The sequence below is a fragment of the Phalacrocorax aristotelis genome, chromosome 5 (genome assembly GCF_949628215.1).
Source record: "Phalacrocorax aristotelis chromosome 5, bGulAri2.1, whole genome shotgun sequence".
In the NCBI taxonomy this organism is placed as follows: Eukaryota; Metazoa; Chordata; class Aves; order Suliformes; family Phalacrocoracidae; genus Phalacrocorax; species Phalacrocorax aristotelis.
Window position 1 is genome coordinate 11,329,777 of NC_134280.1, and position 25,325 is coordinate 11,355,101.

Genomic DNA, 25,325 nt, shown 5'->3' on the forward strand with positions numbered 1-25,325 from the left:
ACTGAGCTTTAAGAAAACCCTACAAATCTGTCTTCACCCCGTCCACCAGAAGATGGTTCCATTTCCAGTGGCCATGAGTTTATGTTATGAAGAAGGTAGAGAGCCAAATATTGTTGAACAAGAGTAGCTGTGTTTCTAGAAGATTATTATAAAATATTCTGTTATTCCCACAGGCAAAAATCAAAGCAGCTTGTTTAATGTAATAGTATTTCAATCATGTAGTGTGCATGCAATTTATGTTTTGTTTTTCTGCTAGTTCCAAGTGGGAATCACTGACCTTACTGTTTTAACTATTTAAAACATCCCACATGGAGTCATGCCTTTCCAGGTTTTCTGTGTGGGTCTCCAATTTAAACAGACATGGGTTCTACGTACGGATGCTGCAGTAGGTCAGATTTTGGTTTTTCCCTGCAAAAATGGTCGGTAGAATTGCCCTTTTCTACAGCCTAAACAAATCTCTCAGGCTCCTAAACATCTTCACAACTCCTCACCATTGTCCTGCACACTTCCCTTCCCACCTCCCAATTCCCAGCCCCTAAATAAGTGTAGGTCACTGTATTTGAGTAACATGTCACTAGTACTGCTGTTGAAGTGTTTGCTCCAGGCACACGTTCCCCAGTGCAGATTTTTTATTTTGTTAATAAAGGCAATGCCAAAGCAATGACTGCAAGAAGAGCAAAGATCTCCCACAAAACAGAAACAACCTCTCTCCCCTCTGTGCCTGCCCCCAGTTCCAGTCTGTGGCTGAAAGCAAAATCTAGGGGTCCTTGGTTCTGTGTGTAAAGAAACTTTACTTTTTGTATGTAAGGTTAAACAGGACCAATTCTTTCCTAGTCAGTAATGCCACCTCCCCCAAGGAAAGGTGAGATATTGAAGTACAAATGGTTGAACATATAAAAAACTACAAAGGATCGCAGGCTGGAGTCGCTTTCAGCACATTTAAAAGCAATCTCTGAATCTCACTCAAGTGCCATCTCATTGGAAACTCGGTGATTTTGGTATTGCTCTGATCTGGTCTGGGATCTTACCATGGGCATCACCGAACACCACACAGATGCGCTGCCAACACAGAGCATCGCTTCTGATGCAAACTTTGTAGCAGGTTACTACTTGAACTGTGGAAGAAAGTTATTAGTGGGAGCTACTATACGTACTGAAAGTCTCTGTTCCATGTGCTTCCAATATGCAGACAAGACAATACAGCGGACAGAATTCTGCCCTCGGAAGCAGAGGTGCCTCCGTTTAAATACAGATAAAAATACAATTATTTTGAAATGCTTTGTTAGCAGTTATATTTTTAAGTAAATTTTCCCTTTTTAACAGATTGGAAAATTGGCACACCGACATCTTGTCTGTGCTCGCTCACTCATACGGTGGTCAGGACTCAAATTAGACCCTGTGGCTTACAGAGGACTTGGGTGAGGGTAGAATGTGGCCCTAATAAAAACATTTTCGTTTGAAATCACTCACTTTTAAGGCTCCACAAAGCTCCACTGTATCAGAGTCAAGCACCACGGTAATCCTGAAATTGGGAGTCTGCATTAGTTCTTTAAAGATCTCCCCTTGTCTTTCGTTTTTGCACCCTGTGGGAAGGAAGGATGAAAGTTAGGGAACTTTTGCAATGTCTCAGAGTACATGCAATTAACTGAAACCTGAAATAAGGTTCCAGCGACCACTGTAGGTTTTGTGGTCCCAATAACTGGGGGTTGCTAAACAAGAGATTTGCGTGACAGCAGTTCCTGCTGCTGGAAGCCAGTGTTAAAATGTATGCAAGTCCCAGGTCACGGACCAAGCATCACTTAATAACACTTCAAAGAGCTGAAAAGTAGATAGCACCTAATGCAGCTTTCTGCCTGAGAACGCTTGTATAATCACAAACCTTGCAAAAGATTATATTTACAACTCGCTTTGGGCAGCACAACAGTATAATTGCTGCTTTGAAAATGTAAACCAGTATAATTGCTAAGTGTTATTATGGGTTCAAATGATTAATGCCCAATTAATTCCCAGTTACAGGAAGACCCACAGATGATGAAGTTGCATGTTGGCATTGCTCAAACATTTTTGTTACCAATTCTGCAGAGGGGATGTATCATGTCATTAGTGCGCTTACCCTAGGTATTGAGAGGAAGGGTAGGCAGCTGGGAAAAGGCTTTTGAATGGAGTTTCGCTTCATTTCTGTACAAGGCAACTTGGTTTCCTTCAGGGAGAGCTCAGTGGTGAGGAGCTGTAGCATTTTCTAGCTGTTGCACTTGGAGGGGTTCTGGGCACTCAGTATTTCTGAGTATTAAAAAGCCTGGGCAAGAGCGCTCTGGTAGCTATGTGGTTTGTGCCCCAGCTCACGAGAAACTTTGGGTTTGCTTCTCGTCCTTTGCAACACTTGATACTGGGGGATACCCACTCTCTTTGAGGTGGTTGTTTCTGGGCTATCGGGCTTTCCACAAGGACAAAAGCGAGGGGCAAAGCTCTTTGCACAGTCGTCATCACAGTGTGGCTTCAAACTGGGCCAGCAGAAGTTAAATTCCCCCCAAGAAAATTAATATCGTTCAACTCCTAAACATGTCTAGTCCTTTTCATGCCTAGTCACTCTGCCAGCAACAAATGCCCAGCTGGTACGGTTTTCACTATTACTGTAACCTTTGCAAGGCAAAGGAACGGAAATACAACAATTTTTCTTTTTTTGTCTTCCCTAGCTATGGAAGGATGTAACTTTAATTTCTGCTGATTTTAAAAATCAATGGGTGTTAAAAACTAGCAGATGAACTTTGCAAGTCAAGTCAGACCCAGTTCTAGGAGGATCTGAGGCTACAGCTTGGCAAGCAGTCTGAATGGGAGGGAGGAACAGAATGTTTCTGGTTTGTTGGGGGTTTTTTTTGTTGTGTTTCTTTGTCATGTTGTTGGTTTGTTTTTTTTTTTAAACAAATAAATTTGAAGATGGAGAAATACACCTCAGGGAGCATGAGCACATACAAGCTTCTGATTGCAATTCTCTGTCTAGACTGTACAGTGTATCAGCTGCTGATGTACTCAGTGCTGAGCTGTACAGACACAAAAGGTGGCTCTTGCCAACTCCTACAGAAACAGGATTAAGCTGTAATTTTTTAATGGATTAAATTAGCTCTGAGCACTGAAACCCGCTGTCAGTTTGGATCTGATCCTGCCAGCACCGAACTCCCTGGAAATCACGCTGCCTCCCTGAACAAGCTCAGGGGGCCCTGTACCCACCGCACCACTCGGGAGCCACGTGGGACCCATTGTGTCCCACTGCTACCTCCAGAGGTTATCCTGTTGCCCAGCCACAGGTGACATTAAACCACAGCTAGCGGCTCTGATCTGCTCTTTGCAATAGTTACCAATGGTGGTTTCACAGAACTGCTCATCAGCCACTTCTTTGGCTATGTTGGCCCCCATAAGCACACTGATTTCTATTTTCAGTTTCTCTCGAATGAGGTCAGATATGAGCTTCAGGCCGTCAGGACCCTCATCGATCCCCTGAATAGAAGACAATAGTCAAAGCCAAGTTATTGGAATAGGAAAATGACAGCAGTAGAGCACTGGTAAAGCAGAAGGTGTCCTATTGCCTGCAGCTCTCCAGTTTTAATTGGAAGGATTTGGGTCTTAAATTCACTAGCATTAGCCATTAATACAAATGCTCTGGGTTTGTACTTCGATAACTGTGAATTCAAGGCAAGGTCAGAGAGAAGGTAGCGACAGTCAAGGTAACCCTGCAAGAGGCCTCAGATCCAGTGCTGCTGTCCTGAGGCTTTCTTTGATGCTATATTTTCCCGTTGTGTTAAACTTCTGTAGTACCGAACCAGACTTTTAAATTAAGCCTACAAGCAGTGGCTTTTTTGCAAGAGCTAAGCATTAAGCATTGAGTGCTTCATTGGCATTAAGGAATGTACTGAACTGTCTTCAGGGTTCTTTTAAGCTAAAGAAAAGGAAATTTGCAGGAACTTCCTTCCTCTCCCCCCCTCTGTACTGCTGCTTGTGAGATAATTTCTATAGGGGGGAAAAAAAGGGGGAAGAGCTGGTATTGCAGTCTGAAAACTTTAAGAGTTAATTGAGGCTGCAGTCTGATGAGTATTTTTTCTGGCAGCAGCACCAGCTTATGTAGCCCCCTCTCTGCCCATTTTCACCTTCGTGCTGGTCCAAGTGGGAACGGATCCAGGCTAAAGACAGCTGGCAAAGACAGTTACTCTAAGCCCAGCTGGGTTGCCCCATCCATTCCTCTCTGTGGCCACGTGAGCAGCAGAAGGGCTGGCAGAGGCTGGGTAAGTTTTAACTCTTGCAGAAAGAAATGCTCGTGTTTATGCAGAGCGTGCAGCTGAGGACAGGAGCTCCTACCCTTAGGTAGAAGATACTTATTTAGTCCGTACAGATTGAGTCTTGTAGAGATGACAACTTACCTTGATCAATGAAATCCCGAATGTCCCTGGTTTTATCTGGCCTGCGATCTGCTCACAGATTCGTCCAATGAATTGGTGTGGCAGAACAAATATTAAAATATCTGCCCCATTTGTTGCTTCGACCACATCCGGTACAGCCACCTGCGACAAGTGACAACTGAAATGAGACCCAGGTAGGAATCCTCACACCTTGCAAGATAGCAGTGTCCTGAAGCCATTGCAGTGTGTTGCAAATGTCCTTAATTTTAACTGGCACTGTTGTGTAGCTGGTAGCTCTTCATGTGAGCAGCTGCAGCTCTCTTCTGAAAGCCTAATTTTTTTTAGGTTTAGATTTTTTTTTTTCTTTTAACTTGTCTCCCATCCCAGCCTTAGGTGGATAATCTGGGGAGGATGATATTCTTTCTAGACTTGCACCATTCTGGGAAGCCCTTTTGCTGGTTCAGCTTCTTCGGGTGGCTTCTGAAGATACCGAGCAACACTATACAGCTCTTCCAGAATGAGCGGTAGCACTGGGGAGCACGGGAGCAAAGCAGAGTGGTGAGACAGAGCATCTTCTGGCAGCCTTTAGTTTCCCTAGGTCACCAGCTGAGAGTTACTCAGGAATAAACTACCAAAAGGCAGAGACTATCATCATCTTTGGGGGTATGTGCCTTTGTTTTGAATATATGGTAACTTGACCAGTAGTTACAAAAACCTGTACAACACACTTAACTAGCAAGCTGTATCTTCCTCCAAATGCTGGCATTACTCAGAACAACAATTCCAGCCAGCCTATGGAGGCAATGGCAGGTGAATGTGAGCCTGCTATCATGGGCAGTTTACAATCAGAGCAAACATTGCCCTTGGACGTAGCCTTAGAGCGAGCAGGATTCCCGGCGGGAGAACCAGAACTGCTGCCAGCAAGGCTACTTCTCTGGGAAAATGGCGAAGCAGGAGCAGGGCAGAGGCTGGCAGCGCTGTACAGGCAGTGCTCCTGTCTCTCCAAAATGTTGCAGAGCAACACAAGGAAAAAATTAGGGAGGGTTTTTTTTTCCCCTCAGTCAGAGATGAAGATGTGAGGGTCCCTCCAGGCTTTACTGAATCCAGCTCATTTCTGCTGGTGAAGCCTCAGACTTTGCTATAGACAGGATGAGGCTGATCTCAAGTGGTGATGACAAGCCTGTTGATCTGCTGGAAGGTTGTAAAAATAACAGTGACAAGTCAATTCTAACCCAGGAGAGCTGCGTGCCAAGTTCAAACCACAGGAGTGCAAATATGCAATCACAGCATTAAATGGAGTGCTAAATATAACCACTCTCCAAGCAAAGAGACCCACCACGTGCAGCATCTTAACTTCCTTTTACAACTGCTACTGTTCTAGAAACGCAGTGCTACTTTCTTTAATTCACAAAACAGCGGCACTTGGCAAAATCTTGAACAGCCAAAACCCCTCACCCTGCTTGCTTCAGTAGCTATAAATTATCTAAGCTGAGTAACTGAAGTAGAGATGCAAATTTGGTATTTTAAATGTTCACGAAATTTGTCATTTTGGTGGAATTTACAGTATTATTAATTATAGCAGTGTGTTGCTATCCAAAAAGCACCCATGAGCCAATAGCTCATTCATCTTCTTGTAAGCCACGGCTGTTAGCGGTGCTGTTGATTTCTTTTTTAGAAGAAGGGAGAGCAGTAGCTTTGCCGTTTTCTTACAGAAGATGCTGTGGGTTTGAAACATCTCAGCTCTGTGTAGACAGATCTCTGCCTGCCATTTCTGGAGTTACGCTGATTTCTGCGGCAAGGAGGAGGGTGCGTTACCAGCACACGACGCAGTTGGGCATTTGAAGTCACATGTGACATATGAGACAAGCAGAAGTCACAGAAGGGAGTTATATTCCAGCATAATTAAAATTGAGTGAGTTAAGTGGCAAACCAGAAGAAAAAAGAGATAATTACTTCCTAATTTTAATTTTGCCAGATGCTGCCTCCCTTATAAAAAATAACAATATTTCTGTGATTCCCTCCCCCCCCCCCCCCCCCCCCCCCGAACTTACCACATTTTTGGGTATCTTGTATCCAGGCAGATATTTAACATTTTCATGTTCCTGGTTGATTATTTCTGAGAGTTTTCTTCCATTGATGATCTCTTCAAATACCCACATCTTGACAGTAGGATCAAATCTGTTGGACTTCTGGACATTTTTGCCAATGATTCTTGCTATGGCTGATCCCCTTTAAAAAGAAAATAATTGAAGTAACTAATAGGAAACAAACAGTTTTATTGTGAGTTGGAAATGCAAATTACTTTAAACACGGTAACTCGTAAAAGGCCTGTGATATCAAGCTGTTCAGGCGCTTGCTACATTTACCAGAAAGCTTTATCCACCACCCTCCACCAAACCCCCTCAGTTTAAAACCACAGAAAGTAGAACTAGAGAAAATGTAACTGTAATAAGGGATCTGAAGTCATATCAAAGACTGTAGAGTGGGAATGTGATGTACCATCAACAGCACTAAAAATACAGTATCTGGGATTAAAATCTCTCTTGTTGCTCAGGTAATTCTTTTTTTCTGAGGACCAACAAATGCAAAATAATCCAGGTAGCAAAGCACTGCTGAACGATCTTGCTGCGACAGTCTTTGTGTATCTCATCTAAAATAGATGCATCCCACTTCCCTACCAATAACCAAACAGTTGCAGTAAGGGTTTTGTGTGAGAACTAAATCCTCAGAAATTGTTCTTTTCTTAAAAAAAAAAAAAATCTTCAACCTGATGTTTTCTCTTTATTTATTGTTCTAATTATTACTGTAACAGGACCTGTAATAGTTGCACCCTAAGGATATTTTAACTATCCAGTTTACTGTTCTTCAGTCATGCCAAGCATTTTTTTAACCTCACTTCAGACAATAGTTTTATTTCCCCATCCACCACTGTAGCCTTGCAAACATTCACTTGTTTTCTTGGCAAGAGGGAATTATTCCCTGCAGAAAATATCGCAAGTACTGCTTAATGCCCTTTCAGTTATATGGGGAGAAGGGCTGATTATTTTTATTCCTCTCTTCCCCTTCCTATTTTAATGATACTTTAATCTTTCAAGTACTGGCTATTCTACTAACGCTACTGAAAGAGGAGCTCTGGTTGCAACGCTCTTGCCCTCTGACCCACTTGTAACACACATGCAACGAGGAGCATGAAAAGGATTTAGCAGTGGTGCGTTTTCTGGAACTGATAAAGGTCTCAAGTATATCCAAGACTAAGTCCAGGTAGGTCTGTGCTGTCAATGGTTCAAAGGGAAACCATGTTGTAGTTGCCTCTCCTTGGCTCAACCGTATTTTTGATGTAACAGGTTTGCACAAGGCTAAATTGCTCAATAAGCAATAAAAGAATATGGGCTTCATCTTAATCTTTAATGATAAAGAAATCCTACTGAGATCAGATTTCACTTTGCTGAGTGCTGACTATATGCTGTATCCTGAGCTGCCCTAATGCTTTCTTTCTAAAAAGGGGTGATTGGGTCTGGTCCTTTAAAATAGGTAGGGAAATGTTTTAGGGGTGAACCTTTTCTGTAAGAGATGTATTATCTTTAAATTGACTTATATTCCAGTTCTCTTGCCCTGCTACCAACAGGGAGCACAATTAAGATGGGAGACTCTGGCTGGAGTCCAGCACAACCTGGACGATGAACTTAGACCTCAAGCCTATCCATAAAAATAGCTTTTCTAGCTATGTACCAAGTTCATATGATTTTCTGTTGAAAGATGCAGACTCCAGCTCTAACCTCTGAAATCCTGAACGGCACTCGCAATTCTCAGTAGATAAATCTGACCTTCTAGCAGAGCTGTCGTTACCACCGTGCTTGGATGCTGCCACCCAAGTATTTTCCTATCGACAAGATATCAGTGAAGGTATCTCAGGCATAAAGGTGGCTCCATAAATTACAGTATTTTCATTTGGTTTCTCTTTAGATGGATGAGGATTTGGGGGAGAAAAGGTTTAATGTTTAAAAGGCATTGAGTAGTCATCAGGGAAGATACCTCACCACAAAACACAGTTCAAAACCTGATGTGCTGTTTTACTTAGCCCAGTTAAAATTCTATCACGGCTGATCAGCCTTGGGAAGAAGAATTGCTTTGTCTGTGAAGGTGGTGTTCGGTAGACTACACAGGCTTGGCAGAAGAGGGCTGCATATGCAAACAAAACCAAGGACGCTCAAGTATAAAGACTCTGCCATGGTTTTATTTTCTCCAAAACTCAATTTAGTGAAGATTAATAGAAGGCAGAGAACTCCACTTAGATAATTTTTAAAAGTAAATGAAAACTGCCAATTAGGGCTTTTTTCCCCAATTATGTTAATTCCTGTTGGAAGCAATTTACATATTGCTAAGAAAAAGAAAGCTTTTATCTGGAGGTTTCCTATCAGTATAATGAGAAAGCTTTGATGTAGAATAACTCAAATAAGACCCATTATTTACATATGTAAATATGAAAGTGTTTGTGGCATACATCAGATCTGGTGAGAAACAGAGCATAACAGAGCCCAGGAAGCAGCTAGTCCCTTCCCTGCACAAAGGGCAGTCAGATATACTCATGCCACTCCTAAGAGTTTTTCCAAGGAGGTCTTAAAGACCTCAGCGGTTGCAGCTCTCTTCCCTTCCCCAGCCAGTCCATCCCAGGACTTTGCTATCCTTAGCATCAGAACGATCATCCTCAGGTTTAACCCAAGTCTGTCTTCCTGCAGTTTAAGCCCATCTCTGTTCCAGAAGGGTAGAATATTGGTTTTCTCCTTTAGATGCTTCAAGCTGATCATGTCTTCCTCCGTCTCTTTCTTAGCCAACCACCCCAAATTTTTTTAATTATACTATTGCTCAGGTTGGAAGGGACCATGAGAGGTCTCCAAAGTGGGAACAACACTGAGTTCAGATGGGTTGCTCAGGGCTTTGTTCAGTCAAGTCTTGAAAACTCTCCAAGGGCCACCTCCTCTCTGGGCAACCGGGCCTAATGCGTTAGTATTCTCATAGGTTTGGGGTTTGGGTTTTTTTTCTCTCGTTATGTATTGAGTCAGAGCTTCCCCTGGTTCAATTTATGACTACTGGTGCTTGTTTTCCTTCCATGCACCTCCATAAAAAGCCTGGCCATCTGTCCATGTTGAAGACAAGAACCTAGTTCAAGCTGGATCTTCGCTGAGGACTCTGCAGTCCAAATGAGTCTAAGAAGACTGGGAGAGCTTTTGGATACTGCAGGGCCAGGCAGTGAATTAAACCTCTATTTTTAAAAGCAGATAACTGAACCATGATTAATGTAAACACAAACCCTCCCGCACCTGGCTGGCAACCGCGAAATGCGGTGCAGCACTTACTTCACTTAACCACATCACTCATGAGTCTCCTGGCATTGTTGACTTAGTAAGTCCTTGTGACCTGCTGAACTTCTGCAGCTGACATGAGTTATTGCAACATGCTGCGTCACATGTCAATGACGCTTCTGAGCTGCAGGAAAGTCTCAACAGCAGTGATCTGAACTGTCACCCACATATTCAGGAGGAACCTAAGAAAAAATATTTGCCAAAGGTAATGATTATATGCCTATGTTGTGCTAAAATGACGTGTTCTGCCACGCAGGCTGTGAATAGATGTGATTTAAACATCAAAGCGCAATATTTATCTCCTCCCAAAGATTTTACAGCCTGTGTATATGGTAGGAAGCAAGAGGTGGGCCCAGGCAGACAGGCAGTATGAGTAAGTATTGAATGAGCCGGGGTCTCTGGATCTCTGTGGCATAACTCTTTCTGAGTTTGTACGTACATGTGAAAAAAAAGAGCATTTTCTCGAGTACAGATCTGAAGGAAGACAACTAAGTGGCTTTGGAAAATGTCTTATGGCAAGGGGACAGCCTGGGAAAGGCAGGAGGTGCTTCCCTGAGGATGCAGCAAGAGAATGATGAAGGCTGTCACTGTAGGCTGACCAAAGGTAAAAATGGACTCCGAGACAGGCGGCCGTGGCTGTTGAGGGGCTTGGAAGTGACAACGGGCTGCCTGTGCAGGTTTGGATGTCTGTGGTTAAGGTGAGGGAGGGGAGGGATGCAAGTGCTGGAATGACATGGTGAAAGCGGCAGTCGGGGAACTGCTGGTGCAGAAATGGCGGGGCAGGACTGCATCCGTCAGGGCCAGAGAGCACCAAATGAGTGATGATGAGTTCCCGAAGAAGACTTGGTTGTGCAGTTACATGTGAAAGGCTGTATCTGAGCAATGTCATGCGCAAAGAGCCTGTGATCCAGAAAGAGCATGCATGTGGAGGCTCAGAAAGCAGTGGACTGGTTTTGCAAGGCAGGAAGGCAAAGAGCCATGCTTTAACTACGCTGTATTCTCAGCAGCTCACAACCAACCACTCCCTCACCTATTGATTTTTTTTTTGGCATTTGCTTCCACTTAGCTGTCAGATATTTTAAAACTCTTAAGGGGCTTGCCCTCCTTGTGCAAAAACAATCCACAGAACTACCTGGAGGCTGCGTTTGCTAATGCCAAGTGCATGCACGTATGTGTTGGTCTGTCTGTGCTTGGCTTACATAAACCATAAAAAAAGTCAGATGTGAAGTCCAGTGAGATAAGGTTTACTGGTCCCCACAGAGCTGTGGAGAGCCGTGTTTTTGTCCAGGCTAGATAGGATTGAGCAGCAGCAAATATATTCTTATGAACAGGGATAAGGATGAACGGGGGACCCAAACACATTGCTTCTACAGGGCTGCGTCTGCACCAAGATGCAAACCCCCGTGCTGAGGAGGATGGAAGCGAAAGGTGCCAATCAGTCGTGGCTTTAAATGAAGCCTGTGCCCCGGTTCCTTCAAAGGGATGCAGGCAGCATCACTGCTCTCCTCTACTGAATGCTTACATCTCAGCTGCTGGGCCCTGCCACAGGCGCACGCAACTACAGAGGCACAGCCCTGCTCCCCTCTGGAATCTCGCTGTCCTGTAACCAGGCTTTAAACAGCCCACACGCCCCCGGTCGTGCCGGAGCCTCGCGTCTTTCCAGCTCCCGCCGGCCGGTGCATCCCGCAGGGACGACGGCCCCTGCCCCGGGAGCCCACGGCGCCGAGGCAGGGCGCGACGGGGACCGGGGCCGCGGCTTCAGGACCATGGAGACCCTCCGCCGCCCCCGGCCCCGCCGCTCCCCGCCCCGGACCTGTTGCCAAGCCCCGGCGGCGGCGGGGGGAGCGGGCCCGGCGCGGGGGGGCGGGGACGGACACACAGGGAAGGAACGGGAAAAGGGCAGGAAAAAAAGGAAAGAGATGGGAAAAGAGGGAGGGGTGGGGAAGGGGGGAGGGCGGGGGAGAGGCCGGGGGGACGGAGAGTGTCCCCCCCGCGCTGCGGCACTCACCAGTTCCCCGAGCCGACGATGCAAACGCGGAGCGGCGACATGCTGCGGGCTGCCCTCCGGCCCGGCGCGGCTCGGCTGGGCACGGCGCGGCTCGGCTGGGCACGGCGCGGCTCGGCTGGGCCCGGCCCGCCTGCCAGCACCGCCCCTCCCGGCCCGGCCCCCGGCGCCTGCGGGAGGGACGGCCGTGAGCGGGGGGGGCAGCCCCGGCCCCCCGGCCCTTCTGTCTGGGCCGGTCCTTGTCCCCAGGGGCTGCCCGACGGGGATCGGGGGGACTCAGTGCCCTGGAGGGGGAACGGGGAAAATGGTGCCTTCTCCGAAATCCGCGGGGATGAGGACCTGCGTGGGGAAGGTGCGGGAGGCCAGTTCTTCTCGCGGCGTGGGACCTTCCTGCCGCCCCGAGGGTCTTGGCAGGATGGGTGAGGTGGCAGAGTTTGGGAGGGATATAAGCTTGGCCCTTAGGGACAGTGAGAATCACCTCAAAGTCCCACCCGTCCTGCCAGACAGATGCTTAATGCTTAAATTCTTCTGACGGATGAGGAGCACACCAGAGAAAGGTTATGAGTGCATCTGCAGAGCAAAATTCAGCTGATAAACCATCAGTGATGGACTATATCACAGTCCCTAATACGGGACATCAAACACAAGTTATCTGCAAGGAAGGACGAAACAGAGTGTTGTTCTTTTTCCCTACATGGTCCAATCACGCATGACGCCCTACACATCACCGCATTTCACCTCTCAGCCCTCCACTAAACCCTGTCCCCTCTTCAAAGCAGCCTTCTCTCTCATTTTTAAGCCAAAGAGCTGCATTTGCTGCCTTCCCTGCGGTTGCACTCCTGCTTCCCTTGGTCCTGCTGTGCCCAGGCTCCCTTCCCTGGCGGGGGGCTGCAGGCTCAGCATCTGCTGCTTTCGCGCCACCGGAGCCTGGCTCAGCGGGTTTCTGGCTCTGTGTGATGAGGAGGCCTGACCCTGTGATTCACAGAGGGAGGCTGCCCGCCAGCATTTCAGAAGCCTGTGGGCGTTTCTGGAGGTACACATATGCTCAGCTCACCTGCCACTGGCTTCATCGGCTCAGCTATTTGGTGCATCTTGATGGCAGTGAGAGCATTTGGGGACATAACAAACAAACTAGGGCAAAATCCTGCAAAATAATATCTTGAGAAAATGACCGGGACAGGTTCCTGAAAAGGACGGTGTAGCTGGGACCCTGGGCACATGTGAAGCCTGATGGGGAGCTCTTCGAGGAGAGGCATTACCCATGTGCACAGTTTGAGCACAGTGAAAGCACAAGAGCCTTTCTCCGGTTCCAGATGCGTTTCCTCCAGTCTCCTGCTTATTTACCTGGATTTGCTCTTTCCCTGGCTGTACAGCTCCTCTGTGCCTCTTAGCTCTCTTCTCCCTTTAATATATTTCCCCCCTGTCCCGTGAAGAGCTACTGTGGAGGTGAGGCGGAGCCATCATCCTTCTTGCCCTGTTCCTCCTCCAAGAATCCTCTGCTTGTTGCAAGCTCTTCTGCCCTGGTGAGTCCCCAGGCCCCAAGGGGAGGGCGCGCTCACTGAAGCATTGGCTTCTGCAACTAACTTCTGATAACTAACAGAAGGTGTACCTAGTCTTCATAGTACTAAGTATTGCAAACTGTAATGGTTTCATCTAAATTAATGTGGAAGCTTTTAATTACAAAGGGGAACTGTATCAGTCGGGTGGCCTCTGGACTGATGAATTTATGTGTCCTCCATATCCAGGTTGCACTGACCATTTGGTCGGTGTGCAGAAGCTGGCAGGGGTGAGACTGGCAGGGGATGAGCAGGCAGATGGCTATGGCAGCACTTGTGAAGAGCAGAGGACGCAGCCTGGGACTGTGAGTACACACATTAGCTTATATATCTGTGACACTACTTGGCCATGGAAGTAGATAACTTGTGCTGCTGCTGCTGAACTGCCCTCTGGATTTGAGCAGTCACTGCTCCGTGGAGATGGACAGGAGAGCGTTTACGCACAGTGGTCTGTCCCAGGTGGTCTGCAGGCAGGTTCAGGCGTCAAGGCTGTCTCAGCGGCAGCTCAGTGGCAGAGTTGCGCAGGGACCCAGAAGCGCCCAGAGAAATGGGTCCAGAGCCCTGGAGCCATATAGCACACAGCAGCTGACAACTGTTGTTTTATCAGGCAAGGAGAAGAATCCTGTTCTTTCCCACAAAGGCACAATGTTTGTTTTTCACATAAGCCCACATAAGCGTTACCTCTCAAGTGTGAGTCATTAGTACATAACAGACATAAAAGCTAAGTCCACTTAATAGGGAGGATAAGACAACCCTCCCTAGGCCACCCCCACCCAAGCTCACCTGATCTTCCACACCTAATGGGTCACACACGTGTCAGCAGCTGGAGATTACACAGCTGAACAGTTTTCCTCTGCCTAGCAGCTCCTGCAAATAGAAAAAACTCAGTTAGTGCTGCAAAGCCAGGGCAGCTGACGGGCAATTTTTTTCTTACCCAGCTGTAGCTCTTTCTGTGATGGCAACAGAGTCTTTGAACACCCCGAAAAACATGACTCAGAAATGCCAAACTCGGCAGGCAGAGGATGTGGGGCTGGGTGCTCTGCAGAGAGGGACCTGAGGGCGAGGTAAAGGGCAGTACGCTCTGCCCTGTGGTATAGGCTTTGCTTCCTTGGCCACGGGTTGGTGATGTTTGGGCACCCTATTCTATTGGGTGCGTAGGGTAAATGGGGTGAGTATGGGGTAGGGCCAGTCCTCTGTTCTCCTTCCCCAGGTCAGCCTGAGCTGGGCCTGGAACGACACTCTTTGCCCAGTTCTTGCTGTCAGCTCACAGCCTTATTGTACTCCATCCTAAAATTGGTTAGGTTTTTTTGTCCCCTCTTCTCCTACTGAGCTGTTTGAGACTGTTACTCCTCTCACCGTGATAGCCCCTCTCCTCATTTCATATCCAGTTTATGCCCATATCCACCTTATGGCTATCTGCTCCAGCACAAACACCATCTTTAAAAGTGAATGATTCTTCTCTGCTGGTGCTTATTCTCCCCCCTGCCTGCCTTAAACCCCGAATGTATTACAGAGGGGAATTGGATCCCTTTATTTTGCCAAGCTCAGCAAGACACACTTTTCTTATCTCCTCTGTTCTCTTCCTCTGATTATCCAGATGGCAATTCTCTGTACCTGTCCCAGTGTGAATCCAGGCTTGCTGAACACTGATAACCTGAATGAGGCCCTAAAAGCTCAGCGGAATTTTACCTGGTGCCTTCTATATATTTACTCATTGTTCCTGGAAATAGGTGGCTTGCTACATGTAAGACTGCATTTACCTTTTTAGAACTACGTCAGGCACGTGGCTCTTCTTCTGTTATTCGTAGCCGATGAATTTTAATTTACAGCAGAAATTTTATCAATCTCCCAGTGCATGTCCTTGGATTTTATGCTGTTACATTTCATGCCATGTCTGTTACTAGGGCATAAAAATCATATAATTCCTCCTGTAAGATTTCCTCTCTGTTGTAAATGTCTCTCAACATTGTGTTAGCAAATTTCATACCCCAGTCATTTATTGCGTCGAGCTAGCTAATGAAATGATTCACTAAGACCGATTCCTCCAGTCCTATACTTTTGCTATCAGCCCCATCAGCATGTTTCACCCCCAATACGAGATACCTTTAGCATTGTATAGTGTTTATGTTAAGCCTCATCTTCCTGAGTTAAACTAATTATTATCTAGGTAATACCAAATCAAATGCTTTACCAAAGTCCAGGTTGATAAGATTTATTAGTTTTCCTTTGTCTGCAAATGCAAATATCTTATCAATGAAAGATATCGGGTTAGTCTACATATAGCATGCCTACCTTGCACTTTGACCCATTTTCTGCTTCCCTCCATGTCTTTTGTTGCTCATGACTAGCATTTGCTCTAAAAAGCCTACAGATTTTGTGCTAAAAAGTCTATAGATGCAACTGATGGAGATTATTTTGCCTTCAGAAGTGAAGGGTAAAGAGCTCTTGAGTTTTGTGGCCGTGTTGCATGCGGTGATTTCCATACCCATGCCCTTAGCCATTGTGTGCTGCCTCTGCCCCGCCCCGCCCCGCCCCCCCCCCCCCCCCCCCCCCCCCCCGGTTTACATTGTCTTCCTTACGGAAACTGAAGCAACATATCCCTTTAGCTTTTAGGTATCTACCCTGCTGTTGGTGATCCTCTCCTGTTTTCTTTGTAATTATGCAGCTAAACTCCTTTTGTTCTTGTTTTCCTTCCCTGTGCAGGTCTCTTTTTTTTTTTTATTTTGAGCTGTACCTTTAATTTTGGATGTTTGAATGGCAGTTTTCGCTGCATATCACTCCCTTCTCCTTTTTTCACTAGGCTTTCTGTGTGTTCCTAAGATGTCCTGCACTGTCGGCATCACAGTTCACATCCTGTGCAGGCATATGGAGCTATGGGTAATATTCTGCCTTATTTTGTCTGATCTCTTAGGAGAGAAATAAGATTCAGGGAGCCTCTTGTGCCTTGTGACTACTTGGAAGCGAAGCAGAATATCAATTTTGCACTCCCTGGGCGGGTGACTGGACATCATTGCTCCTCAGCATCTCTAGGAATGCAGGCTTCAGAGCTTAGGGGAAAAGGAGCTGAAAATCAAGCTTGTTTTCTGAACCTCATGGGCTGATGTCAGCAGGACTCAACAGCGAACGTTGAGTTTTCTCACCTGTGGAGCCACGGGTAGAGTTAAGTTGGGGTAGGTCTGGAGTTTAGAATAAGGGTTTCCCAGTTCAGCCTGGGTGGGTGAAAGGAGCCCATCTGCTGTGAGTGTCCACAGAACCCTTCTGCTGGCCGAGGTCTGCAGACCATTAGAAACCTACCACTTCAACTCTACCCAAACTGCAAGCACCACGCCTGACCCTCACCTTACGCTAGACAGCCTGGTGGATGGCATTAGCATCAAAATGACTCATGTATCACAGGTTTTCCACTGGAAAATTTTTGCATGTAAGGTTTCCCTGAATTATATTCTAAACGGAAGATTTGCAGGGTTTTAAATGTGTGTACATATATAAACCCTAAATTATTGTATGCCTAACTACTTTTAATTATAGGTAGTAAATAATAACCATTTACACTGAGGTACATGTAATATCTCAAAGCAGCTCTTCCAGGATGTTAGGTACTGTCATACACCGCTCCCGGATTATTACCCACAGCATGACAGATTCTGTTTATTAATGCGCTTCACTGACGAGGCGCCAGGCGGTTAACATATACCACAATTTTGTTAAATTTTCCACTGTTGTCAAGCAAGTCGCTTTAACCCATATAGTAAGCTCAATATATAACCAGGCAAAAATTGGTAGTGCAAGATACATGAGACTGGGGGCAGAGGAGTACAACATGTTTGGTGGTCCAGCAGTTTGTGGCAAGGTCAGAGGTAGTGGGGGTCTCAGGCCAGCTGAGAGGGAGCTCCCCTGAGTTGCTCCCATTCTCCAGTTTTATACACTGGAGCTGGGGTGAAGCCCCTAGTCCCCACATGTCTTTGTACCCAGAGTCTTAATCACCCCAGCACACCCTGCTGTGACTTTTGGAGCTGAACAGGGGCTGTTTGGGTAGATAAATGAGGGGAAAGAGGAAGAAAGGCCTCATGGTTCAGCAAAAATGTTCACACTTCTATAATTTAAGAGAGCCACACAACTAAACCCTCAACCACAAGTTGTGCTTATGATTAGTGTTTAGCTGCAAGTGGGTGACAGCTTCTTGATTTGGTTTAAATACTTCCCTCGGGGTGTTTTGTTAGAAACTGTCTAGGCTTTCGAAATAAATTTAGGCCTAATTTTCTGGCAGCTGATAAGCAGTGTAGGGAGAGGCAGAGGCATGTTATTGGAGTCTGCACAGCTGGGGCTGTGGGCTAAGCAAGGGGCGACCACCAAGTCTTCACCTAGTTCTGCCCTTACCTTGGCCTCATGGTGGCTTTTCCCTCTTCAGCAGAACCTTGACGTTAGTCCAGTCCCAGGGTCGGAACCCCACAGGTACAAATAAATAATGCAGTTTATGTCCCTAAGAGCTGACAGTCCAAATTACTTACAGCTTTACAGCTTCCACATGGACTCCTTGCAGTCTGGTTTTACTGACTCATGGGATCTAGAAAACAAATCAACAGTGAAGTTTTTACTCCACTCATTTTATTTAGTTGAATTCTCTGCTGTAGGTTCTGATCGGATTATATAGGAAGAACCTTTTTTTCACACTTATATTAGTTCTCCAAAAAGGTACTTAGCAGAAAATGAGACTGGATCTTAGCCCTATAGAAATCTATGAAATTCCAAGTAATTTAAGGAATTCAAGCGGAACAGACTGAGAGGCCAATTGTAAACCATCTGTACTCTTTAGGGCTTTCTGTAATCCAGCAGAGAAGGTTCTCAGGAGAAGCAGCAGGACTACAGCAGAACTGAAAAATGCATTTGCTGGAACAAAACCAGTACTGGTAACTTAGAGTTAATTTTCTATAAAATAGATGCCAAATCCCAGGCAACAGACCTACAAAGCCTTTACAGAATCCAAATATACCCACCCTGTAGGCAGCACAGGCTGCAAAGAGAAGGAAGAATGTCAACTGGAAACTATGAAGTGGATGCAGACTTGGTTAGAGAGTGCAGATACGAGCAGGACATCTGGTAATAAGACCAGCTCAGCATTCGTATCCCACAAGCAGAGCTGATGTAGAAGCAGAGCAGTAAAATTATGAAGGACTGGTTTGCCTACAAAAATTACCAAATGCTTTGGTTTTCAAACTGATCTTGTTATGATACACCTGGAAATGGCATTTGACTGAGATAACAAGCAGCAAGCGTGATAATGGAGATCTACAGCAGAAGGAGAGACACTTGTGTTGCCATAGAAACCATACAGGAAAAGTGTGTAGGAGTAAAGCACGACACAAACAAGCTACTAGGAGAAGGGCTGGCGATTGAAGAGCTGAATTCAGTCAGCTGCTGTTCAGGTTAGTTGAGACGTTAATAAAATAACATTAGCTTTTCAAGAAATTGAGAATCATGGAGGAAAGGAATCCTAACAGTGAGCTGCAGAACAGCTGAAGGCAGAGATGCTATGTTGTGCCACAGGGTAGGGCAGAAAAAGTCCTTAAAGGCTGGAGATGGCCGTGAGGTGGATGAAAAAGCTGGGAAGCTTCGCAACCACAGTGCATGCTCCCCTTGCGTCTGCTGAGCACACACCAGACCCAGGCTGGTGATGAGGGGATATGCTCTCCTTGGCCTCCTCTCCTCTTCCACAGCAGGTCCATATGTGCTCCAGAGGTGACCCAGACCCCCAGCTCATTCGGCACTTGCTCTCCTCCCCCCCCGTGGAGAACCTCTTTGGTGGTCCCACAGTGCTACAGGGCTCACTCCTCAGTGATGGACTCACGTGGGGCTACATTTATTAAAGAAGTAGTGAGGCCCTAAGCAGACAAATGTGTGGTTTTGAATTCCCTACACAAAGGCCTTGAGTAGGGGGCTATCTGGAAGAAGTTTCTGCTTCACTCTCTTTTGGGGCAAGTAATGTGGTGGAGAAGATCCCCTTGAGCTCAGGGAGCAGAGTCACCCGGGGGCTGTTGTGGCAAGGCAGAAGGCGAGCCCTCCCACGGTGCAGAAGGACCAGACAGAGGTGATGGGCTCCAGCCCTTTGTGCTAGAACAGCCTGCTGCACTCTGCCACAGTGGGCAGTGAGGCAATACCCTGAGCTCTCTGCCTGCTCAACAGTTGGAGACAAAAGGGCAGGGAGGCATCCTTGTGTGACCTGAGCAAGCAGAGGGTTGGTGCCTGCCCAGGGTAGTCCCAGGACACACATCCAGCCGTCAGCAGCAGCTCCAGCAGACTGCCAGATTAACACCATGCGTGCTGGGCAGCTGTGCAAGGACAGGCAAAGGGCTTGAGACAACACGCTCGTGGGTGCTGTGGTTACAGAAATGCCTCGAACTCTGGTCATAACACAGTTATCTCCTGCTGCTGCTGGTAAACTGCTGCTCTAGGACAAGCTTTAGTCTGTGCGGGGTCTTGGAAGCCCCTGCTAAGACTGGATGTGAGTGCTTTAACTGTTCCCAGGTGGTGGGGCTGGGTGGTGGGCAGAACCATAGGCTGAGATCTAAAAGATGAAAGGCAACGTGAGGGTGCAGATCACAATACACCGATGTGGAGAGGGATGGGGCTGCCATAGTCTTCACTCTTGTTCAATGACTGCAAAGCAGCATCTCTTCTGCTACTTTTGCAGTCCTGTGGCTGCATGATGAGGAAGTCAACTCCAGGGTGTGGCAAGCATCTCTCCACACGGAAGCTTTAAAGAAAAATAGCTGTACACAGGCAGCAGCTCCAAAGAAGCTTCTCCAGAGGCAGATGCAAGGTCCTTTAGTCCTGTTCTTCACTGAGCTCCCAGGGCATGGTCCTTTCCTCAGAGGTTGCCTCACAGAGGGAAAGCTACTGGGATTACACTCCTGGCTTCCAGCCAGACCAAGCCTGTGCTGCTGCCTCAATTTACATTTCCACATCTGGATGGTGTTGGGGTGACATAATGCGTGAGCCTGGAGCATGACTCAATACAAAGTCACACCAAGTGCAACTGGAAATGGTGCCAAATATGAGTGTGAAGGATGCGAATGAGTTGTGGACAGGGAGGGAAACTTTGCAGGCAATGTGAGCTGCTCCCACCTGTGAGTCTGGTGCTTTCAGCTGGACATGCATTACAGCAGAATATGATGCATAGGGATTGACAGAGAAGAGGAAGGAGATTAGGAGACAACGAACAGTGACTGAAAAGCCCAAATGAAAAAACGTTTTGACTCATTAAGACTACAGAAGGAATGATGAACCGCCATTAAAAGCAATCACCAGAGATCCTGCATGTCAAACAGAGCGTGTTTCATACCCATGTTAAGTTACAGCAAAGCCACAGATCCAGTAACTCAGTAATAACTGTAAAGCTTCAAAATCAATACATTCTTATAAATGATTGCTACAGTGTAAAATACTCTGGAGGCTGAAATAATTTTTAGTACATTTACCTGACCTTACTGGCCATTTTCACCTATGGTCAGGAGAATACAGCCGTGCACTCAGTATGTTGAAGGAGAAAAGTTGTTCTTTTAACCAAATTTCCTGTCTTGTTCTTGTGTCACAGCATCTACAGTTTTAGTAGGCAGGTATCTTTTATTCTTTGTAATAATAGGAAGTTCTTTCATATTCCTTATTTAGAAGAGCCCAGAAAACATAAAATATTTCCCAGACTATTAACAAACTTAGGTATCAGTTGCCTTGAGAAAGAATTTAACCCTAAGAACCATTGATTGTAGAATTAACAAACGCAGACGTGAAGTGCAATTAGCAACGTTTCTTTTCTGCTCGTTTTCTTATTAGCCAGCAGCTCCCCCAGTGCAGCAATGCTTATGAAAAATTGTGCTCCTCGTGTGATAAAGGCAGGCTGCACTTCTCTGTCCTTTCCCAGGACTGAAGTAATTCCTCCACATGCCTGTAGAGGATGTGGTTCCCTTAGCAGAGAGAAGCAGTAATTACTTATCTTCTGTGGGCCAGCTACCAGAGGAGGACACAGGTGATGAAAGACGCTGATTTTTAGAGATTTAGTATTCAAACATGGATTCAAACTTGCCGCTCTGAAGAAATAATTCTGATCTGAAGAAATGCTAAGCATGTATAGCCAGACTATAAGCTTTGGAGCAAATCAGCAAGTGTGTTACGTGCTTTTGATCAGATCCTTGAAAATTTTCTAAAATTAACAGAATAACAAATTATGGCAAATTTGCCAAATTTGCTTTAATAGGAATTATAACAAAATACCATCCACTTCAGTTTGTAGCCATAATCAGGCCTACCAGAATTTGATTTGACAAATGTCAATAAATGTATTTTATCCTTTTCTCGCTTTCCTTTTCCAGATCTGCAGCTCTTCCTGAATTCTTCCCCCAGACCTAGAAATCACAGCAAGAGGCAAGGCTGAGGCAGGCTGCATGCAGGGCACTGCATGGGACATCAGTGCTCGCCCTCAGCTACGCTCACAAGGGCTGGGGTGGGATTTTGGTCATTTTGAGCCACTAAATGATAACTGGGGAAGGAGGAGATTGAGAGCAGTGAACCTGAACACAGGTTATAATTAGTAGAAACTGTAAACTAAAGATAAAAGGCAGCTTGAACCGTAAGTCCTTAGCAAATGTGGTTATGCCCTGTTAGCCTTTTATGCTGGTAAGCATTTTGTCAATGCCACCTTATGATAGCCTCTGCTACTGTGAGTGCAACACCTTTTTTTAAGAAAAAAAATCAAAAGCATGGGTGAAGCAAATCTGAGTTTATCGCCCTGCCCTCAGAGACCAGATGCTGAGGGACTGCAGAAACATGCAACAAGGACCACTGTCCTATCTTGGGTATTGGAGAAGTCCTAGGTAGGGGAATGTCCTACTGCCCATCTGTGATGGTTACAAAAGGTCTAGCATGGGTGAAGCTATGTCGCTGTTGGGACCAGTTGTTCTCAATCGGGGGGGGAAATAAAACACAGAAGTGGGATTCTTGACTGGATTGCTTTTGCTTCAAATTTTCCCAGGAAAATTTCAGTGATGTTGGCATGCATTATGATACAATGCAATTACATTATATTTTCAATTAAAATGTCAAGTGATAGGCAGCGGAAGAACTACCATGTTTGGAGGGCAAGAGGAGTGCTGTTCTGGCCAAAATTTTCTTCAGTGGACAACATTGACTCTGCTGAGCCGTTCTCTTGTGGTTCCAGAGGAGAAAAATGCAGCTGAAAACCCCTTTTTTTTTTTTCTGGCGTGACAAGTGTGCTTCTGAAGAAACAGAAGTGGGGGATTTTTTGCCTGTGCAGCGGTAATGTGTCTTTGTAAGAAAGATTATTGGTGTAGGTGCAACAGGCAGTCCTCGCCTGTGATCTGTTAGCTGAGATTACATGTGTGTGCTCTTGGCAAGGAGGGATGGATATGGGCTAATTTAGAGGCAGATTAAAGCTTATAAGTACATTTTAAAGACATGATGATCATAACATCCTGCCCTCATTTGATGGCCAAAGGCAAAGATGTTCTGAATGTCACTGGGAAAGTGGGAGCGTGCTAGTAGGAGATGCGGAGCAGAACCTCAACATCACTAACTACAGCTATGTCGGATTCTGCCCTCCTCTCCTTCATGTGCCGATTGATTAAAGCCAGAACAAGGACCCTCTGCCCCTGATTTGAAGAAGTAACACAGCCGCAGTCAGCTGAGTTTTTGTTGTCCAAAAGCCATGCCTGGCCTGAAAGATGACACACAACCAAACCAATCTCCCCCAGTTAGCTGTGCTGTCATTCTGTGAAGGAAAAAAGCCCCTTTGGCTGTTGCCCATATGCAGTAATTGGAGGAAAAAATAGGAGGAAAACCTCGTTTCCACCCGAGGCCAGGACGTTCCATGGCTTTGCTTGGCAAATGAACAGCCAAATCTGGCCTTGTTTTGTGTGTCTCTGTGACAGCGCTCAGCAAGACCCCAGCCAAGGGGGATCATGTCCCTGCATATAACACAGCTTGGAACCCTCGCTCTTCTAATTCGTCTGATTTTCGGGGTGGGGGAGAATGCTTGTAGCCTTGACTCTGAAATTATTGTAGAGGTCTGCTATTGCTTTAAGCGCGGTAGTAGCGCGACCGGCCTAGCGTGGGCACGGCTGCCCGCACTAAAGATGGCGGCGGCGCTGACCCGGAAGGGGCGGCCTGGCCGGGCCGCGGGGTGAGGGAGCGGGAGGGCGGGTTTCCCCAGCCCGCCGCGGCCGTGCCGGGAGCCGAGCCGAGCCCAGCCGAGCGGGGCGCGGGGGTACCGGCAGCCGCCGCGATCATCACGGCCCGCATGGGGCGGGCGCGGCCGGTCCCCGGCGCGGCCTGAGCGGGGCCGGCGGGCCGCTGGGGCGGGCTCCCTCTCTCCGTCCCTCCCCAACAGGCGGCCCGCCCTGGGTCGGGGGCGCCCCGGAGGGGGTGGGAGCCGCGGCGCCATGCAGTGCGCGGACCCCGCGGCGGCCATGAGGGGGCCGGAGGGCGAGGGCAAGCCGGAGCAGGCGCCGACGGGACAGAGCGGCGGCAGGAGCAGCGGCGGCCGCGCCGGCAAGGGCTGGCAGTACAGGTGGGCGCGGCGGCGTCGCGCGAGGCGAGGGGCTGCGCGCCCGGCGTGGGGCGCTGGAAGCGCCCGCGGCCCCCCGAGGGGGCTGCCCGCGCCCTGTCCCCCCCGAGCGGGGGTTGTTGGCGCGGCTGCCCTGACTTTAGACGCCCTCGGAGGGGTGGGGTGCTAGGGGACCCCACCTCCGGCCCCGCGCTAAGCCCGGCCTAGGCTAAGCCCAGCCGCTCGCTCTCGGTGTAGTGCCCTTCCGGCGTGACGGGCGGCTCCGGTTGCCCCGTACCTATGTGTGGGCACAAAGCCCCACGCCCGGGCTGCAGATGCTGCCAGGGATCGTGCCTTTGCTCCTTCTTTTTAGATCTTATTTCTGCCTCGCGGAATGTGGAGACTGGTTTAAAGTTGGTGAAAGGCGCGCCGTCGCTTTCCAGCCTTTCCAAAAAACTTAACTTCGTGCCAAGTTTTAGCTCGGTGTGTCCTCTTTAAGAACTTAATGGCAGTCTTTTTTTTATTGATGCTTTCTATTTGTTGCTGATAGAGAAACTCTGAGTATGCACGGAGTTTCTGTCTCATCTGATCTGTTTTAAGAATGGCTGCACTTAGCATAAATCGGGGTAATTGCTCAGGTACAGCAAATACAGCAGAAGACAGCAGGGAAAGTAGGAGAAGCTGAGCACACAGCGTTAGTTTGAAGCGGATTCAAACTAAAATATTTCCTTTGAATGACACACCCATGCATTCAAGGGGTTTGGGAGTTTTCATGTACTTTTTTCCAATGTGCTTTCTGGTTGAAGGAGTTTCCACTCACACCCACTTGATAGCGGGCTCTCTAAGGCATTGCTTTGAGAGATTTCCGAATCTCTGTTTTTAGGTCTCTCATCCTTGACTGGAGTTCTGCCATGTTGCTGTTGAAAATACTGCTGTTATGTTAAGTTTGAACACTTCTCTCCTTCAAATGCAGACTCTGCAAAGCCGTCAGCTGCCAGCCCAGATGGACTGGCTTTCTGTTTCTTGCGTGTGGAGACAGCAAAACCGGAGCGTGGTACATCTGTGTGCGCTGTGCGGGATGTAGGGCCATCAGATGGCTTAGGCAAAGGAGCACCCATGCAGTGCAGGCACCGAGTGCCTGGTGGTTCTAATAGTGAGTGAACAGCTCGGTCACCGCGGAGAATCTGGGTCATGAGTAATTCACCTTTCTGGTGAATACTGCCAGAAAGAAAAGTGGTGATTTCAGGGCCAATATTTCAGGCAGTTAAATAGGAAAGCTTCTTGTCCAGTTCAGCTATTGGTTGTCTTATCTGTTGTTTCCAGTAGCTTCTACTTTTTTTTAAAACTCTGGATTCAAGTATAACTGTTAATTTTCTTATGAAAAATGCTGTTACTGTGACCAACCACTTACTGTCCATGTGCTTCACATATGAAACACAGGAGTTAGTTTTTGCAATCAAAATG

At 47.1% G+C, this 25,325-nt stretch overlaps 2 protein-coding genes across 5 annotated transcripts in view; one reads left to right on the forward strand and one right to left on the reverse strand.

The window, feature by feature from the left end:
- LOC142057272 (glycerol-3-phosphate dehydrogenase [NAD(+)], cytoplasmic-like) overlaps positions 1-11,908 on the reverse strand; it is a 15,856-nt gene extending 3,948 nt beyond the window's left edge. Inside the window, exons 1-5 of the mRNA XM_075092978.1 lie at positions 11,757-11,908; positions 6,440-6,617; positions 4,410-4,550; positions 3,354-3,492; positions 1,471-1,583 (exon numbers count right to left, since the gene is read on the reverse strand). Coding sequence (XP_074949079.1) covers positions 1,471-1,583; positions 3,354-3,492; positions 4,410-4,550; positions 6,440-6,617; positions 11,757-11,797 — 612 coding nt within the window. The 5' untranslated portion in view covers positions 11,798-11,908. The remainder of the gene's footprint in view (positions 1-1,470; positions 1,584-3,353; positions 3,493-4,409; positions 4,551-6,439; positions 6,618-11,756) is intronic.
- OSBPL11 (oxysterol binding protein like 11) overlaps positions 10,063-25,325 on the forward strand; it is a 58,425-nt gene continuing 43,162 nt past the window's right edge. Inside the window, exons 1-2 of one of the 4 annotated variants that reach the window (XM_075092969.1) lie at positions 10,107-10,352; positions 13,499-13,614. In XM_075092969.1, the coding sequence (XP_074949070.1) occupies positions 13,556-13,614 (59 nt within the window). In that variant the 5' untranslated portion in view covers positions 10,107-10,352; positions 13,499-13,555. Of the gene's footprint in view, positions 10,353-13,498; positions 13,615-23,514; positions 23,886-25,325 lie in introns of those variants that run through there. The other 3 variants (XM_075092970.1, XM_075092972.1, XM_075092971.1) reach the window with 3 other exon arrangements.